This window comes from Merops nubicus, unplaced genomic scaffold (assembly GCF_000691845.1).
Source record: "Merops nubicus isolate BGI_N331 unplaced genomic scaffold, ASM69184v1 scaffold19665, whole genome shotgun sequence".
Classification (NCBI taxonomy): domain Eukaryota; kingdom Metazoa; phylum Chordata; class Aves; order Coraciiformes; family Meropidae; genus Merops; species Merops nubicus.
In genome coordinates, this window is record NW_008611857.1 from 9179 (window position 1) to 21740 (window position 12562).

A 12562-nucleotide genomic window follows, 5' to 3' on the forward strand; every position below is an offset into this window, starting at 1 on the left:
CAGGAATGTTTTTCAAAACCTTCCTCAGCCAAGATATTTCGTTACTGTGAAGAAATCAGTTTTGCTCTGAAACGTTTCCTTAAAAACACATTGTTTTGTATGATCAATAGAAGCCTGGGTCAGCTCTTATTTTACTGAGGCACATTGGCTGACAGTTGCCTCACTCCCTTCTTGCATTTTTTAGTATTGGCCCAATATTAAAAGTCCTTGGAAGCTTTCCCCATCAGCACAAGACTTAGAGTGTGCTGGTATTCATTTAGCAAGTATCATCAGTAAATGCTTTAGGACTCCTGGGTGCAAGTTATCCAAATCTGCTGGCTTATATTTAAGACTTTAGCACTCTTCAATATTATTTAACATTCTTTTGTCAGTGGGGAAAAATATTACCTCATTCTCCTATGATATAAATACATCATCATTCTAATTTTTTCCAAGTAGAGAGCAATTATTTCCTCTGCCTTTTAATGGTTTTACTGTCTAATCAGGGACAAATGTTTGTGAAGAATTTCCCTGCTATCACCATACATAATTTTCATCCTGTTCCTTGTTCTGCTGACCCAGATAATTTTTTCTTTGATGTTCTCAATAATTTTGGTTTTCTCTGTTCCTTCTCTGCTGTTTTTATATTACTGGTTAATTTTCTTCTCTGATCTAGGATTTCTGAAATACAGAGTTGTCTTTTCCCTTGGTTGTGGCTCCCCACAAAATGCTATGATTAGCTTGCAGCTGACAAAATACTGATGCGTGGTTCAATTCCACTTGTTCTTATTTGGGGAAGTGTTCTGGGGCTTTAGCTAGTCCTTAATGCATTTTATCAGTTCATGGTCACTGATGATTAGTTCATGACCACTATTTTCTACTGTGACAAGAAACACATCCTCATTTATCAAAGAAACCCTAAAAATCACTTCCTGAATGGCTGTAATATAAACAAACAAAATCTATAGCATGCAGAGAGCTAATCTCTGAAGCGATAGAAGCTCTGTGCAATTTTTATGCTTGCTGCTGTTTTAGTTTGTTGGTTTTTGTTTTTTTTTTTTTCCTGCAAGTTAGGAGTTTATGAAGTAATTTATTATTTTGTCTTGTTCCACCACTTCAGTGGACTCCTACCAGGATCCCTTCTCTTTTTTTTCCCCTCTTTCTCCAGGCTCTGAATAGGGTATTGATAAGCTTTTATTCAACCTTCTGGGCTTCTGATTTAGTCTAATACAGAGATTTGTGCCTGGACGTAGCTTTTAATTCCTCTGTCTTACCTGAGTGGATCATGGGAAATAAGATAAAACTGCTCAATACCGATATCTTTAGGGAAATTCTGATTTATTTTTTTCAATTCTTCTACCCACATTTTGATCACTTATTCCATTGTAATTGTCCCTTTGCAACAGTTTTCAGCAAGCTTTTGGCTCCCTTAGATCATTCCTGGCCAAGATGATTAATTCCCCATATATTTGTATTTTTCCAGTGTAAGTGACCAACTCTTCAACAAGAGACCTAGTAGTTCTTCTCAGAACTCGTGCAGCTGTCAGCTCGTGTTCAAATGAGCTAGTCTTGCTCCTGAAGAAACTCCTGCCTTTTCTTTCTTGTAGAGACATTTCAAAGAATGTTTTCCCCTTTTCTTTCAAAAAAGTTGAAACAGAAGGTGTCTGTATATTTTCATATTATAATCTTGGTGTCCATTATTGCCTCTTACAAATGGAGAACATCCCCCAGACTGCTTTGTCTTCCTGGTGGTGAAGGGTCTAGAGCACAAGTCTTATGAGGAGCAACTGAGGGATGGGGGTTGTTGAGCCTGAGAAAAAGGAGGCTGAGGGGAAGCTTTTTCACTCTCTACAACTACCTGAAAGGAGGTTGTAGCAAGTTGGGTTTCAGTCTCTTTTTCCAATTAACAAATGATGGGACGAGAGAAAACAGCCTCAGGTTGCACCAGGGGAGGTTTATTTTAGTTAGTAGGAAAAATTTCCTCACCGAAGCAGTTCTCAAGCCCTGGACCAGGCTGATCTGCTCCAGGAAGTGGGGGAGTCACCATCCCTGGAGGCATTTAAAAGACTTTTAGGGACCTAGTTTAGTGGTGACCTTGGCATTGTAAGGTTAATGGTTGGACTTGATAATTAAAGGTCCTTTCCAACCCAAATGATTCTATAATTCTACAGACATTTTTTAGATAGAAGCGTATATATCTCATAGATACACATTTATTTGCACACACACTTACATATCTATCTCCAGGACATGATCACAGTAATTTATTTTGTACGTCTACTCCCTATGGCCCATCTTACTGAGATGCCAGCTTGTGTCATTGCCTTACCAGTCTCAGGTGGGAACTAAACAGCTTAGTGCCACTCCGTGCAAAGGGGCAGGCAGTGAGCGCCGTGTTTGTAAGACTGCAGCTTCATTTGTATTTGTACAGTGCTGATCCATGTTACCAGCTTTTTAAGGCCTGTGTTTGAGCTAGGTGGAGTCCCTAGGCCACTTGTTTTATCTTGTTCACTCATTAGATGTCTTTAGCCTGTATGTCATTTTGGAGAAAAGTAACATATATTACACTTTTGTGTGATGCCTGCCATTAAGAATACCAACCCAGAACGGACTTTGAGTCCTACTGCACAGGGACAGTTGTGCAGTCACAACTTCTAGAGTAATGGAGACATGTCTATGTGTGTGAGCTGAGCTCTGTGAAGTTGTAGATTTTTTGTGCATTACTGTTTAACCTTGGTTTATTCATTTTTTCAGGGATTTGTTCCTGGTCTGTTTGGAACTTCACATGGAGCACTTCAGTTCATGGCATATGAGGATTTGAAGCTGAGATACAACACGTACAGAAACAGAGTATCAGATGCAAAATTGGTACGATTCTTGAGAACAAAAATGTGTTGTGGGATGTGAACAGATGGAAATTTATTCCATTTGTGTAGGTCGTAGAACAGCCAAATGTGCAAAGCGTTGATACATTAATTGGAATATAGAATATATAGAAGGAGATAATACTTTTTCCTTTTGTGGGACCAAGCAACTGGTTAGTACTATTTTACCACAGGGAAACCAACTTCTTATTTTGGCAAGTGTTTTGAGATTTTTAAAGGGAGGAATGTTTCTTTCTCTCACTTTGTGAAACCTTGGTGGTGATCTTAAACATTTAGACAGAAAACGTGTCAGGTGCAAGTTGAGCAAAGGTAGTTACTTTTGGAAGAAGTATTTAACTTGATAGGAATGAGAGGACACAACCCATTTTACACCTAATTACTTGTAACACTTATATAGTAAATGTTCCCTTTTTTTTTAAATGCGTGTATTATCAGGGTGAAAACTCTGGAATATTGTTTAGTTCAACATAAAAATCAAATAAGGTTTTGAAAAGTTGGCTAATCTAAGCCATACTTAAGCTTGGTAATTTTTGTTGCTTTTAGAACACTGTGGAATACATTATGATGGCAGCCGTATCCAAAATATTTGCTGTGTCAGCAACGTATCCCTATCAAGTTGTGCGAGCTCGTCTTCAAGATCAGCATAATACATATTCTGGTGTGTTTGACGTGATCCGCAGGACGTGGAGGTAGGCATGCAGAATTAAAAGCTTACATCCTCAAATTGAGTCTTACAGAATCAGAACTGTGTTTCGTGACTTCCATACCGATTTGCAGAACCAGCACAGCTGAAACAAAACGTTAGCTGTACCAAGTCACTTTGTGCAAGATGCCACTAATAGCAGTAATCTAAGGACAGAGCAGGAGATAGGAGAGGGTCAATGCTGGCCTGAAGGCTTCTCTTGTTTATTCTGCCTTCCCTCTCTCTTCCCCAGAAAATTTCACTTACAGGTTAAAAAATAACATTGAGTTGGCTGTTTTGAGACTCTTAAACAACAGGGTCTGACTTGAGCTGCTTTAGATTATCTCGTATGACAGGAGTGTTGTGCTGCTGGGAGTTGTGACTAATCCATGTTCCTGGCAGGAGGAAGTGAGCCAGCCAGAGCGGTTTATACTGATGTCCCTGGGTCACCCTGGGGCCTGACCGCATTTGTAGTCCAGTCCCAGCTTCCCGCAGGACCTTTGGAGAACTGTTACCTCACACCTCTGTGTGGCTTTTCACAAGCCCTCTTCCTGCCACTCCACAGGGGATGCGAGCGTTTTCACACAGAACTCTGTATTTACTCAGTGGGGGCACCTCTGCAGTATGCAGCCGATACTCATCTTGGTTTGGACAATGCTTCTTGGTTGCAGCATATTTCTAGAGAGACCTGAATGGAGTCAGTTACCTCCTGGGATATTAAGAGGTGCCACCTGAATGAGACTGTTGCTCCAGGACCACCCCTGGCTCAGAGGCAGTACAACCAATTTGACTGAAAGCAATTCAAAGCAAAAATAGCTCTGTCTCAGCACTGTGCCCTTCAGTGCTGCAGACTATGGGCAGGGTGCTGGTTCTGATAGTGTGAGTGCATACAGCTATCCTGGGGCCACTGCCACACTCATTATGAAACAGATGCCACAAAGAGCCCTGGGGAGGGTAGTGTAAACTACACCCAAGGGCTTTCCAAGGTCTGTGTTAGCTGTACTCCTCATTCCAGGTGTCCTAGACATCTATGAAGCTGGAAAACAGGGAGCTGAAATGAAAAGTCACGGAATTTTTTTAACGGCACTAGCATAAATACTCTGATTCAAATTGGGAGAAGTTAAGATTATGGCTCTGTAGTAAGAAATTATTGTGAAAACGTTATTCCTAACCTGAAGTACCTCTCTCAGTGAAAGCACGAAAATTAAAATGCCAGGCTTTGGTTTGTCTGTTTGCTTTTAAAAGATGTTAATTAAAACTAAATGTTTTTCTGTATCTTTAAAGGAAAGAAGGAATTCATGGATTTTACAAAGGAATTATCCCCAATGTGATCAGAGTGACTCCTGCCTGCTGTATTACCTTTGTTGTTTATGAAAATGTGTCTAGTTTTTTACTTGGTTTTAGAAAAGAGAATAATTAAAGGTATGAGCTTGGTGTGCATGAGGAATCTATCCTTTATGGTTTTACATTTATGATCTGGGAAAGATTTAGTTCAGCAGTCTTTTTTTGACACTGTGAATTGATCTAGTATTTTGAGGAAAGAAGCTGGAGATAGTAAAACCTTGCCAACATCTCTTCTGCTGAATGTTCCTGCATTGCTGCCTTCCTCTGTGAATCAGCTCTGTCTGCTGGAAACAGATGTTGCTGCAACTGTGAAATAAAAAATAGCACTGATACTGGGTGAAGGCAGCTGTGCAGCAATTCAGTTCATCCTGGCCTGCCTGGAATAACGGACTAATCTGTTTTGACAAGTCTCAAGATAACAGTTGGTCAGACTCTACTCCTCCAGAAGTGGAAAACTTCATATAAAAGCACCTCTGGGGCCTGTCAAAACTTTCTTAAATCTTCATCCAAGTCCCATGAATACAGTATGTGTGTAGTTGTTCGCAGCAATGCCTTCTGAATCCACCTCTCTGTTATTTGTCAGATTTTAGGGTATGGAATGTTCCAAATTCCATTGCTCATCCAACACAGAAACGCAGCCTCAGTGGGGTACAGTTTGGAAACCCAAATTGTTTTGTAAAACAGCTGTGCATTCTTGGGTTTGAGTAACTGCCAGTCTGATGAAACCCACTTCTTGTCTCATACCAGGACAGACTTGCATTGTGGCTTTTGGCTTCTTTTTAGCACCAGACCAAAGTGTTATGTTGTGTGCATCACTGGCCAATTACTTAATTAATTTTCTCTTTCTTCTCTGCCTCCCCTCCCTCCCTGAGAATTTGTTTCCATTACTGATAGATCTGACCAACTATTGCTAAGTAAATGCATATTTGAAAGTAGGCTTACATTTTTTAAATTAGTTTTTTTCCTGAGTAATCCTGTGGTGATTCAAAACACTGTAATAACAAGTATGGCCATGCTTATTTTCAGTAATAGTCTGTGGAAAAAAAAATCTGTAAGTTGTCTAAAATATATTATGCACAGAACTTTCTTTAAAAAAACTAAAACAGTCCATTAACATCTTTTGATTTGGTCTAAAGAAAGGATTGCAAGAACGTATTGATTGCTAACAGTGATAAACTAAATTACAGTACATCTCATTAAATTTGTAGAAAAATGATGTTGATTCGCAGGCCAATAATTGCCATCAAGGATATGTACTTTCTGGAGATCTAGGTTTTGTTTTATTTTTTTAGTTCTTCTGTAAGAAAATACATTACTGGTCATAACATCTATGTTCTGCTGCTAGTAAGAAGATATTAAGAAGTATCCAGAAAGTATCACTTAGTTAAAAAGGAAATAAATTTGCAATGATTATTCAACAGATAGAGGGAAATAATCAGTTTCATAAAGGGTGGAGAATACTACCCAGCAAAACATCTGAATAATCACTTTAGGGAAGTTTCCTGTTTAACAGAAGGCTAAGCTAAAGTAGAAATAAAGAATTTTTTATTTAAAAAAAAAAAAATATTAGGGAACTGGTTTCAATTTTAAGTTTAAAATCGCGAAGACTGCAGAAACTGCTCAATATTGTGAGTCTTAATTCAGCAATAATCCACTTTCTTGTCTCTGTTGATACTGTTGACATGTAATAATTTACACATTGTCCTCTAGTGATAGAGCTGATAAACTCATCTGAGAGGGTGCATGTGACCACTGTAGTTGGCTGTGGGTTTTATTATGAAAGTTTTCATGTGTATTTAGCTGAAGATCAAAATTACTGGAACTTTACAAAGCAAATTACTATACAGATTCCTAACAGCTACTAACTTCTGCCTTCGGAGGGTGTTTAGTTGGTTTTGTGTGTATCCTAGTACACAATGAATTTAATGGAACATCGAGTTAACTCTGCCACACAGAGTCCAAAAAATATTGTGAAGCCATACGAAGAAATCTTAAGAAAAGAGTAAGTTGTACACTTAATACCCTGGATTAGTATGCTCCAGGATAAATGCAAAGACAGGCTACAAGCATGTACACAAGCAGGTACTGTATGTTAACTGACATTCTATAAATTCACACCATAGCTTAGCTCATAGTAACTTGTTTGTGTTCAGATACCTTAAAACCCATCGCCCAAGCCAATGAAAACAGTAGAGTTCTTCAGAGACAAAATACCAGCTGTATAATTTTCTGGCTTTCAGGAGTATCACACGTAAGCTCACAGTTGGGAAAGCCTGAAAGCTCCCCCACTGCAGGTGTGTTCCTCTAGCACCCTTACCAAAGCTACAGGCAACAGCCACCAGTTTGCAAGATGCCTGGGGAAAAAAAAAAATCTTATAACCTGTTCAGAAAAAAGCTGAGATTTAATCTGAAATAGTGGAAATAATTCCTTATCTCAGATTTAATGCTTTTTCCTTTTAATTTCTGGGAAGAGTGTAAATTTCTGCATGTTGTACATGCTTGTTCTTGTTTATTTAATTTCACCAATGTTAAATGGATTTTGTGATGTAAACATGCCTATTGTTTCCCTTTAGAATCTGTACCATTTTTTAAAATATTTGAGTATATCACTTGTTGCATTTGGAAGACAGTACTTAAAGCATTGAAGCTAATGCTGTACTGGAATGATCAGTGTTGTCACTTGTCCAGTCTTAAGGCTGCAGTCAAATAGCCACGACATCATTCTTTCATTTTACCAGTACACTTTTTGAAAACCAAGGCATTTCAACCTGATTTCTTTCTCTGTCTTCCAAACTATATAATCTGTCTGGTTTTTAACTAACACCAAAGTGCTCATACCTATCTGAAAGGCTAAATCCAGGAGAAATATTTTCTTTGAGCAATGACATTAAGTTTTGCAACTGTAAAATTATTTCATATCTACATGCTAACAGTGAGGACCAATAACAGGTATTCATACTGAAATCCAGTCTTATCAAGAAGCCAAAGAGGGGAGGAGAGCTTAGTCTGGTTTTACGTTGCTCTTCAGAACAAGGTCTTTGACACTTACCACATCATCTAGGTCACTGTTAAGTCACCAGGAGTTCACTGAAAGACTTAAGACTAACAGCAGAGCATCCTGCTCTGGAGTCAGGTTTGCAGAAGTTTTCTGAAGTCTCAAGCCAAGACCTGAGTTTACTTTCTTGGAACTTTCTATGAAGTCTCCTGAAACAATTGTGTATCATAATAATACCATGTAAAATATCTTAAGCAGTTTGATGATCAATAAAATCTCCTGGAGATTTTTTTTTTGTAAAAGGTCTTATTTATTTGATACAAAAAGTTACAGTCGGTTCTTAAAATGGTGGTGATATATTTTCATATGTCAAACAAGGAATTAAAAAAAGTTAATGAACTTAGTTTTTATATTTATGTTCTAAAATGGTCGCTATAAAAAGACCCTGCAGTGTGCAAAAAGGCTAGACAAAGACTCCAGATGCAAGTTTGATGCCTTTCAGTCAAATACTTGCATCCAGCTCTAGAAATAAATTCTGAAGAAAATTGTACAAAATTTTTTTAAAAAAGAGATTATAAAAAGGGAGGGAAAATTATTTTGGAAGTTCTTCAATGATGATTCGGGAGACTGAATTCCATCCAGTAGATGCATCTCCCCGTGGATAATCTGAGCAAGTCCCAACCCAGATGGCAATATCCACCAAGCCAGCACTGATCCCTTCGCACAGACCTTCCACTGGTTAAAGACAAAAACCTGGTTACCTCAGGAGACACAATCACTTTTTGTATTTCACCACTGAAGGTGGACACAAGTACTTAGGAACAGCAGTTCACTGCAAGCTCATGGTATGTAGTTAAACCTCTATAGCATTTTTAGGATTAAAAACTTTTACTTAGAGAGGTGGCAACCTAAGTCAGAGTCATGCACTGCATTAGCCATGCTGTTTCTCAATGTCTCTTCCAGCACCAGAAGCAGATCACAATCCACAAAATGGCTAAATGGGAGGTATACCTCTGTCTTTAAGTATCCCAATTTAGAAACTGGTAGCTGGATCATGGCTTCAATCCCACCCAGCCATCTTTTTAGCAGTGGTAGGGAGGTTGGATGGGGACACAGCCATGCCTGCCTTCCACAGCTAAGCCCTGCAAAGGTGACTGCCACCCTGTAACCTTTTCCACTGCTAATTCCCTGCTTCTATGTAAAGTTCCAGTTCTGTTGCCCTTCATTTTTTCCCTACTAGTACCACTAGTTGGAGGCGAGTTCATGAAAACAGACAAGTCCTACCCCTTGATAGAAAAAAAACCCTATCATGCCTCTAGACATTAAGATTTCATGCAGTCTTGAAATAGTACAGGGAGGAAAATGGAGGAGGATAAACATGACATTAGTCCCCTTCTCCTACTGTTGCTTCCTCTTATGTTCAATGTTAATTTGCCTTCTGCTTAGCAGTTGAGTAGCTGTTCCCAGAGATTTCACTTTGGAGGTATTTTTGTGCCCCACTTGAAATTATAGTAGAAATTCCAGAAGGAACAAGTCTCATTTTATGCACAGATAATGCGCAAGTATCAGTATTTTAAGCCAGAATGACAATGTCTACTTGGCAGTAAGGCAGTTTCTCCATAGGCAAGTACAGCTCAGCTGTACTCGTGTTGTAGAACTGCCTGGATAGAAATCTCTTCCGTTTCAAAGTGGCAGAATGTAAGGATCCTGAAAAACACCACAGTAATAAAATGCCACTTGATAAATAATTCTAATACTGTTAGTATTGATAGTCAACGGTGGTAACAAGTGCTAGCTGGCCACTCTTCTGTCTCTTCTTTCAGTCCTTTGCCCTTCCAAGGCAGACTGTACTCTCTGAATTTGGTAACCAGATTTGCTACTGGCTTCTACTCCAGCTCTGTTTGTGCAGTCTGAGCATACGTACCTGAAGAAGTCCGGTGTATATTTATAGTAGAATTCAGCTCTGGGCTTCCTTGATCTAAGTAGATGATGGCCTCGATGGGAAGCGGCCCGGCACACTCGGCTCCGTTGAAGGTGAAGTACCAGCGCTGGCAGCAGGCGCTCCTGCACTTGAGCCGCAGCGACCCGCTGAAGAGGACGCGGAGCGCGCTGTTGGAGCGCATCTTCGTAAACGTGCATTCCTGGCGGGAGACACAAGTCCTGTGGGTTTTAACTTATTTCCTATATCGTTAAGGAACATATTTAGGAATATATTAGGAATATATTTCTATCTATTTCAGAATGTTTGGCTATTCCCTTTAGTCCCTTCCCTCCACCCCCCCAAAAAAAAAGTGGGCAAATACCACACAATGCAAAGATGCAAATCCAAAACAGAGACTCATAGGCGGTAATGGAGATGGGGGATTATGGAAATTTATTATTTAGATAATACTTGCCGTTAAGTTGGTAACCTAGTTACCTTCTAGGGTTTATGTATAGGGGTATCAGCTGTCTGAAAGCTGCACTCAAGTCTTGCGTGAGAGGACAGTACAATTTGTGGCTTTGTTACGGGAAGTCCTGGCTTTCACAATTATCACAAGATAATAATTGTGAGAGGCTTAAAGCCTAGTAAGAGCTCCACAACTGAAAAGAAATATTTCCAGTTTTTTTAAGAGGTTCTTACTATGTCTTTAAAACACTGGATACTGGGGGGGAGGGGCGAAGAGAGCTAGGGGCAGTTCTGCAAGTATGAGGCAGTGAGAAATGTCTACTCAGAAAAAAAGTTGATTCTCACTCTAGCCACAGCAATAGCAATTGAATTACTCCAACCAATTTGGGCACAGCTTCATAGCTGGGATCAAGCTGGGATTTCTTCCTCTCTTCCAGACTTGCCCCGTTGTCTTTCAAAGTTCCTTGCTTCATACCCAGGGCTGAAGCGGAGGACAGACTCTTTGGGTCAGTCTGGGTAACACTTGCTAATTCTGCTCCTGAACCATGCAGTAGCAGAACCTTTTTGCAGTAGCATCCTGCAGCTGAGTTTCAGCGTACAACCATTTTGAAGCAGGAGTTAAAGACAGGTACAATTAACAGATGAAAGATGTACATCTCTCCTCTTCCTTATGACTGACATGGTAAAAACCTTACCCTCTTTTGGGCAAGCTGGAGGTACTTTTTTGGTACTGTGACTTTCAGCCTTACAGTTACAGATCTGGTCTTCTAAATGTACTCTTTGACCAGCCACATCATTCTTCTGAAACACTTTTACAGAAATTAAATGGGCACATAGTTGTGAAACACAGCTGAGATGAATCCAAAACAGCTAAACCTTTGAGAAGTTCAACCTTGCACGTAGAAAAAGGCTCTGACATGAAATAGGGATGATGGTGCTACCCAGCTCGTAGAGGCAGCCCGAGCCCCCAGCGCCCACGGCTGGCGAGGGGCAGCGTCCCGGGCGGAGCTGACTTACCGCTATCTTCCCCAGGTCGATGCCGTAATTAAGGGCGCTCCAGGAACACTGCTTGAAGTTGGGCGTCCAGGGCTCCTCGACGCTCTCACGCATGCACTCGCCCTTCTCCCCCTTCAGCCCGTCCCGTCCCGGGATCCCAGGTGTCCCGGGGATCCCGTTGGCTCCCGGGTTTCCATCTCGCCCGGGGATGCCACTGGGGCCTTGCAGGCACACACCATTGTACTGAAACACAGAAGCGGTCTCACTGCCTCCAACCGTTAATGCCAGGGCCAACCAAGTCAAACGCCAATAACAGTGCACGAAAACCCCTGCTGTGGCACAAGCTAACAGGCTAATTTCTGGTTCCATAGAGGGGAAAAAGAAAAAATAAGTTTCAAATATAAGCAGTGCCAGATGCCAGTGGAATTTGCTGAAAATGAAGATGATAATTATTTTACAAAAAGATGCATGAATTCTAGAGTTAAAAATGGTCTAGTCCAAGAATTAAAATGGGTGGGACAACCTCAGAGGATTCAAAATATTCCAATACAGAAACAAAAAAGAGTTACACATTAAGCATTACTTTCTCCTAACCCACCATTAGCTGTATAACTGTCTCAAATAATATTTTTCTTTTTTTTTTTTTTTTTTTAATAGAGAAACTTCTGCATTTCATAGAGAGTATAATTTAGCACCAGTTTCTCCTCTGTTGTGACTCCTGTGAGACAGAATCACATTGCAATAGTCAAACCACACAAGTCAGGCTCCCTCCCACATGCACAGAGCATGTTGGTGTTGAGGTACCATGAGAAGCTGCACCCTGGAATAATCCTGACCTCAGGATGCCCTTTCATAGTGGTGGGAAGGCACAGAGGAGAGGACATTGATGTCCTCCCCAACATCACAATATTGAGAAAGGTCAAATATTTCTATCCCAAACTGCATGTTAACACACATTGCCTTTGCACCTTAGGAGATGTGGGAGAGTTGGTTTGTGCAGCCTAGAGCTCCTTCTCCCAGCAGCAAAACCACCGAGTGCAAGGGAAGCACCCACATGTGGAGCTAGTGGAGCAGGCACAGAAACGTTGAGCAGGAACCTGCAGGAGCTGGTGATGGCAGGGCTTTTACTTTAAATGTACTCTCCTGTCTGGTGACTCATGGCTCCCCCCAGTCTTCATCCCAGTCCTCACAGACAACAATATTTTGCTCTTCCTCTTTCTCACACCTATTTCCCTCCATCCATTTTAAACTATCATGCAATCAACCAACTCCCCCTCCTGCAAGGCATGCCA

General features: G+C 40.5%; 2 protein-coding genes across 2 annotated transcripts in view; one reads left to right on the forward strand and one right to left on the reverse strand.

Annotated features, from left to right (window-relative positions):
* SLC25A32 (solute carrier family 25 (mitochondrial folate carrier), member 32) overlaps positions 1-5302 on the forward strand; it is a gene marked incomplete at its 5' end in the record, with an annotated part of 14399 nt that extends 9097 nt beyond the window's left edge. The window contains 3 exons of the mRNA XM_008941371.1: positions 2734-2847; positions 3408-3553; positions 4831-5302. Of these exons, the coding sequence (XP_008939619.1) occupies positions 2734-2847; positions 3408-3553; positions 4831-4966 (396 nt within the window). The remainder of the gene's footprint in view (positions 1-2733; positions 2848-3407; positions 3554-4830) is intronic.
* A 2869-nt stretch (positions 5303-8171) lies between these two features.
* On the reverse strand, positions 8172-11639 carry CTHRC1 (collagen triple helix repeat containing 1). The gene is made up of 3 exons (XM_008941372.1): positions 11292-11639; positions 9810-10026; positions 8172-8620 (listed from the first exon to the last, which is right to left on the reverse strand). Exons 1-3 carry the CDS (start codon positions 11637-11639, stop codon positions 8478-8480), a joined length of 708 nt encoding a protein of 235 aa, XP_008939620.1. The 3' UTR covers positions 8172-8477.
* Positions 11640-12562: the final 923 nt, after the last annotated feature.

Bases quoted from the DNA above. Each gene is read 5' to 3' on its own strand.
- CTHRC1 (XM_008941372.1), bottom strand. From the start codon at position 11,639: ATGGAACCAGAAATTAGCCTGTTAGCTTGTGCCACAGCAGGGGTTTTC. The intron at 10,027-11,291 runs GTAAGTCAGCTC...GTCTCCCGCCAG, and splicing joins TCGACCTGGGGAAGATAGCG to GAATGCACGTTTACGAAGAT. The intron at 8,621-9,809 runs GTACGTATGCTC...GTCTTTAACCAG, and splicing joins TATACACCGGACTTCTTCAG to TGGAAGGTCTGTGCGAAGGG.